At 43.1% G+C, this 6,368-nt stretch overlaps 1 protein-coding gene across 1 annotated transcript in view; it reads right to left on the minus strand.

Annotated features, from left to right (window-relative positions):
* Positions 1-138: 138 nt before the first annotated feature.
* IQCK (IQ motif containing K) overlaps positions 139-6,368 on the minus strand; it is a 140,526-nt gene continuing 134,296 nt past the window's right edge. Inside the window, exon 9 of the mRNA XM_012805671.2 lies at positions 139-299. Coding sequence (XP_012661125.1) covers positions 241-299 — 59 coding nt within the window. The 3' untranslated portion in view covers positions 139-240. The remainder of the gene's footprint in view (positions 300-6,368) is intronic.

A 6,368-nucleotide genomic window follows, 5' to 3' on the forward strand; every position in this document is an offset into this window, starting at 1 on the left:
ACTCCTGAAGCACTGAAAAAGTATCTGGATAAAAGAATAAAATTTGAGGATAACGCAGAAAGTTAAGACTGGTATTTTTCTTTTATAAACTATTTGCACTAAACCATGTTTGCAACGCATGCTATCTTGTGTGGGAAAGATTCTATTTTCACCTGTACTAAGTCTTGTTGTTAACGAAATTTAGATGTTTTCCTTGCACAGGGAAAGCTGTGCTCTGACAGGAAAAGATACCAGCTGTGGTTAAGGTGATGGAATCTTGGCTGTAGGCACCGCATCATTGTCCTCCATCGTGCATTTCACTACAAAGAAATGAAAGAGAAAGTCAGGATCAGTTTGCATATGTAGACAGATTTCTGTTTTGGAAACCAGAAACTGATGTGTGGACAAAGTCAGTTGCCCCGAAACCCAATGAGCACATACTCTGGTTCTAGCCCCTCAGATCCACCAGGAACAACACCAGGCCACTGTGCTCTAAGGGCAGCACCTGAAGTTTCAAAACTGCTTCCTGGAAATTCTTAATTTCGTTCACAAGAAGGTCAAAAGTGTGCTTTGCAGGTCGGGGTACTGAAGAAAGGAAGTTTTACTAAAGATGATGACAGATTCCAGGCTTCCCACTCAATTCAATCTGTCAACACAAACCCTGTTCCCCTCCACAAACCCAGAATGAAAAACAGGTTATCATTAGGGTCAATCGCCAGGTCAGAAGGGAATCTTTTTTTTATTGTGTCATGGTCTGGACAAGAATGTGACATCCCTGATTTCCTGGGTCTACAGAACAGGAATGTTAGCTGGGCACACAGTACAGCAGTGTTTGTAAGGGAAAATAATCCCTACGTGTAAAAGCCCCTCCCAAAATAAATATGGAAACCTCAGTCCCCTGGGTCTGTGGAGGAGGGGGGCATTTTTGGAAAGACCTTCCCTTTTTTATTTAATAACAGCTTTCCCTCTAGTGTCCCAAAGGCTTGTCCTGTGTGTTAATGCCAGAAAGGTTATTTGAGCAGGTTGCAGGCTCTGATTTGTGTAAAGCACTATTCTAGTAGAAAGGGTGTATGTATGTGTTACCGGGTAGGGTTGGCCGCCAGTCCTGATCTCCCAGCAGCTAAGGGCATACACTAGCCAGGTGTCAGCACAGAGGTGAGGTGTATATGCTGTCCTGTGCAAGGCCATTATTTCCTGATGGAAGTGGGATGAATGCCTTCAGCACCACAAACCAGCCTGGCAGTTTTCAAACTGAGGGTACACAAAGACTTTCCGAGTGTTTGTGGTCTTGGTTCATTCAAAGGAAATCTGTTTTCAGCTCTTCAGGTTCCAGGTGTGGACTTGTTCTGTCTTGGCCCAGTGTGTAGACAATCCCCAAGTGCCAAACAAGAAGGCAATTTGAAATGCTGAAGACCCCAGAGTCTATTTTCTATGTTTAATAACTATCAAAATGTGTAATGTATTTGTTTGCTGTTGTGTACTAGAAATCTTTGTATCAGTAACTCAAACTAGAAAAATATTTTTAATACTTGGGGCTTGTGGTCATGGACTTTTTCAAAAAAATATTTTTCACTGTATATACCTTTTTTGTTCTATATAATATGGAAGTGCTATGGACAAGGACAGTGAGGACTCTTGCATCTAAACTCTATTGACAATGACACTGAACTGGAATAGCCAAGAATTCGTCACACCTTGCTAAGAGCTCTCCCGCAATCCCACTGATCCATGATGTGCTGGTGATTGTTTAACAGCTGACTGGAAGTTGGGACAATGTCCTGATTTGTGGCAGTTGCCATTTCCACAGCCTATTGCAAGCCTCCAGCCTGGCTGCATGATACAGAGTGAGAAGAGGTACATACCAGCTGGGCTGCTCTGGATCCTCACAGGGAGGTATGCAGGGAGACTTGGAGAGTATCAGGTGTGAACTGGAGACCTACGAGATTCTAAGTGTGGCTGGGGGACATATGCAGCACCAGGAAATTCTTAACAATGCATGGCCCCATTCCAGGTGTACAGAAACTAGAATAGGGTGGAACCCAGCCATCTGCATTTTAACAAGCCCTCCAAGTGATGGTGGGGGATGCTGAAGTTTGAGACCCACTCACTACTGGTTCTCTAGTCTGGCTGTATCTAAGAATCACATGGTCAGCTTCTGAAACCTATTGGTGCCTGAGCGTCCACCCAGAAACTCTGATGTCATTGACACAGTCCCAGGCAGTAGTTTTTAGACAAAGCTCGGTGTGTTGCTAATGATCTGCCAGGGTTGAGGAACAGACTGGGATTGGAATCACGTTAAAGAAACGTGACTGTAAGACCTTCAGAGGAATCTAGAATTCCCCTCAACTTCTAAGTATCGTACTAGCTGCCTGTGAGTCTCAAAACTTTAAGCTCTTAGAGTGCTCTGGTATACAGCTGGCAGATAGAGGCTGGAGGCTATAGTAGCGAGAGGGAGAGATTGGCTTCTAGGAGGAATTCCCATCCCTTGAGGTTTTTTAGTTTTCTTCAAGCCTTCCAGAAGGAAGAATTTACCTGCATGACTGTATCCCAGTATTTCAACCAATTCCTGTCCATGCCTTGATAACCTGTTACCACCCCTTATACTTTGATCTTGCCTGGGAAAAGGTCTCACACAAATCTTGAGAGAGAAGACCAGGAAGGAATGAAGAACTAGGGACCTTCAAAGTAGAGTTGAGACACAGCAAACAATTTGGAAATAAAGGTGGGATATGAAACTTCACAGTGGAATTACCTAGGGAGTTTTGCACAGGCCCCACACAATTATGCCACAGTCTCTGGAGGTGATTAGTGTCATCAAGTAGACCTGGGTCTGGCAATGAGTAACGGGGTATTCCAATCCTGTATTCCCCCTGCAGAAGCCCTTGCACACATGTGCGTTAGGGTCCTCGTGATAGCAGAAAACTGGAAACAACCCAAATGTCTGTCAACAGTTGACTGGATAAACAAATTATGGTCTACTTGGCCAGTGATTATACAACAGTGAGCATGAATGGGCCACAGCTACACACATCAACTTGGATCAGCTTAACAGCAGTGAAAGAAAAATGCAAGGCACAGAATAATACACATAGTGTGATTCTGTTTATGCAAATCTCAATGTTGAGAGATTCATACAGAGGTGAAGAGAATGCTAAAGAAGAGCAAGAAAACAATTATCACCAACGTCAGGGTAGGAGACTTCATGGTGGGGGGAGCTTTCAAGTGACAGTGTGCAGCATGGGTATTTGCTTTATAGCTACTCAGTATATGCACTGTAGTCACTATTGTATACAAGTTCCATCCCCAAAAAGGTAAAAAGAAAGATGCTGATAAATTACTTGAAATTAAACAAGTCAACCAATAAAGGAACAGAACAGAAAAACAATTTAGCTGTTTGGGGGATGGTAAGGATAGACGATAAGTGGGCTGACCCTCATCTATTATGGCCGAAAATCAGTAAATCCTATCTAAAATCTTTTTTTATATATAAATCTTACCTGCCATAAAAATAAGCCTGTTAGAGACACAGAAGTAACCACCAGAGAAACAGCAAGAGTTTGAAGTGATTATATCCAGGGCTGACGTGGGTGGAAGGGCTAAAGATGTTCAGTAGGGCTTTGTTTTATCCTATAAATCTTAGGAACCATGAGAACCATGTGCAAGGACTACTTTGCTAAAAACTAAGAAACAGATCAAATCTCTGCGTGGTCTTCTTCTGATCTGGACAGAAGGTGACTTACTTTACACAGGTAGCAATTCAGTAAGGGGGGGAAGGGAGGAAAGCTGGGGGGAGGGAGGTGGAGCAGCGACGCTGAAGGAACCCAGTTTCCACCTGAGTTCTACATCATTGTGGTTGGCTTCCAACACCAAGAGACAGATGCCTCAGTGCCCCTGTGTCGTCCTTGTCTCCCTTGGCAGGTTGGTGCCCAGCCAGTTCCGGAAGGGCTGAGAGTGGAAAATCCCAGGGAGAGATGCGCCAGCCCTTCAGTTTCAATTAAAGGCAATGTGACAAGAAGGGCCTTGCATACTAATGAGAGTGGGTACATCATCTCCCCTGGTCTCCCGTATCCTCTTCTGTCTCAGTCAATAATGTGGCTGAGAACTCCATTCACAGCCCAGAGAAAAGCCTCCCAGCCAGCAGCCTAAATTAGCTCAAGGTGAGGAAACCTGGGGCCCCAAGGTCATCCAGCCACTACTACACTGTTGTGCAGACAGGGCCTCAGCAGATGGGATTGCCTGGGGTGAAAATTCAGATTCCTGGACCTCCACCCCAATCTTTTAGAATCGGAATCTCCAGGCGTAGGGTGGAGATTCCACCTCAGTGCTGTAGGTGATTCTATTGATCTGGCAAGTTTGGGAAGGAGCAGCACAGCCCGGCATTCACTGTTTGCTCAAGGCTGAGTCAACTGGGGGCCAAGTTTGAGAGCAGCACCTGCCTCCTAAGGTTGCTGGGCAGAGGAAATAAGGCAAGGCATGCAAAGTGTTCAGCACTGATCCAGAGGAAAGCACTGGATAAATATTAGCTATTGTTATTCTTAGCAAATAGTCTTTGCCCTTAAGGAATTCACAGACTAGAGGGGGAGGCAGAAAAATCAACAGAATTAAAAGAACCAAGAGATGTTCACAAGCTGCCAAGAGAAGCTGCTTCAATAAATGTTTATCAGACACACGGCTATGGACATAACATTGCTGGGGCCAAAGGTTACAAAAAAGAGATTAGTTCACACTCTCAAGTCAGCAATATGTACAGGAAACCATGAAATGTTACTTTTTTAACCAGTTAGCACCCAACTCCTAGGATTCCTGGTAAATATTAAAAGCAAATCCTTTTATAGTATTTATAGAGCCCTTGACACAGATGACGTCACAGTGAGGTTAAGTGCCTTTATTTTCCCCCGTTTTACAGATAGGGAGACGGAGGCACAGACAGGTTATGTAACTTGCTCAAGGTCACACCATGGGCTGTCTGGCTTGTGTATTCATGCTCTTAAACTCAACTGAGTCACGGTCTCACAACTGCCTTCCACCAGGGTGGCAAAGATTTCTGTGATCAAAGATAGTGATGGACGCAGATGCAAGTGCTCCCTCCCACATCCTCGTCACATCAACAGTCTGGGAACAACCTAAATACCTCCCTGGATAGACTAAGTATCTGGTAACCTGCAACCTTGATGAAGTATGATGACATCATTAAAAACATGATGCTTTAACAAAGTTGAAGGAAAGAGTAATCTTAAGAGGAAAATATAGTGGCATGTCCCTTATAAATTTTGATGATGCACATTTAAAATTGCTTAATAAAAAGTTAGCAGTGTCTCCAAGGAATACAAGGACAGCAAAGGGGCACCAAGGCTTTTGTCTGTTAGAGTTGAAAGTCACCTGTGATGATGTCTCTAACAATACGGGGGAAACTCAGTTCTTTGACTTAGTCACCCTACCTTTTATCCCCCTCCTGCTTTTCTAAAGTAAAAAAAAAAAAAAGTCTTAAGTTTTTTTTTTAAAAAACAAGTGACTCCTATTTCACATTCATTCCTGAGTGAAGTTTTCATAGGACAACCCTTAAATGTGACTCCCAGTACAAAATTATATTCCTTATCTCCAAAATCTCACCCATTGTCCCAAGTTATAGCATTGCATCTCAATTGTGTAAAACAAACAAAAAAACAAAAAAACTAAATGATTGAAAGGAAACAGGTGAGTTTCTGTTTTCCTAAATGTCCTACAATTTACATGTAGGGGGGAATTGCTATTGTTGGGGGAAACTTTCTTTCTAAAGGAATCATTAGGCTCGGTGCCTGTAACTCAGTGTTTAGAGGCTGGTGGGTTCAAACCTGGCCCGGGCCTACTAAAAGCAACAATGACAACTACAACAAAAAAAATAGCCAGGCGTTGCAGCAGGCACCTATAGTCCCAGCTACTTGGGAGGCTGAGGCAAGAGAATTGCTCCAGCAGTTCTCAATCTGTGGGTCATGACCAATGAAAATACATCCTGCATATCCGATATTTACATTACGATTCATAACAGTAGAAAAATTACAGTTATGAAGTAGCAACAAACATAATTTTATGGTTGGGGGTCACCACAACATGAGGAACTGTATTAAAGGGTCGCAACGTTAGGAAGATTGAGAACCCAAGAGTTTGAGGTTGCTATGAACTGTGATGCCATGGCACTCTACCCAGGGAGACATAGTAAGACTCTGTTTCAAATAAATAAATTAATAAAATAAAGGAATCATCAGCAAATTTACCAGAAGGAATAAAAAAAAATTAACTATCAGAGAATCAACCCCTCAATAGTATTACTGCAGTGAGTTAGTACCAACCCCGCAATAGTATTACTGCAGTGAGTTAGTACCAACCCCGCAATAGTATTACTGCAGTGAGTT

This window comes from Otolemur garnettii, unplaced genomic scaffold, assembly GCF_000181295.1.
Source record: "Otolemur garnettii isolate 467f Iridium unplaced genomic scaffold, OtoGar3 scaffold00044, whole genome shotgun sequence".
In the NCBI taxonomy this organism is placed as follows: domain Eukaryota; kingdom Metazoa; phylum Chordata; class Mammalia; order Primates; family Galagidae; genus Otolemur; species Otolemur garnettii.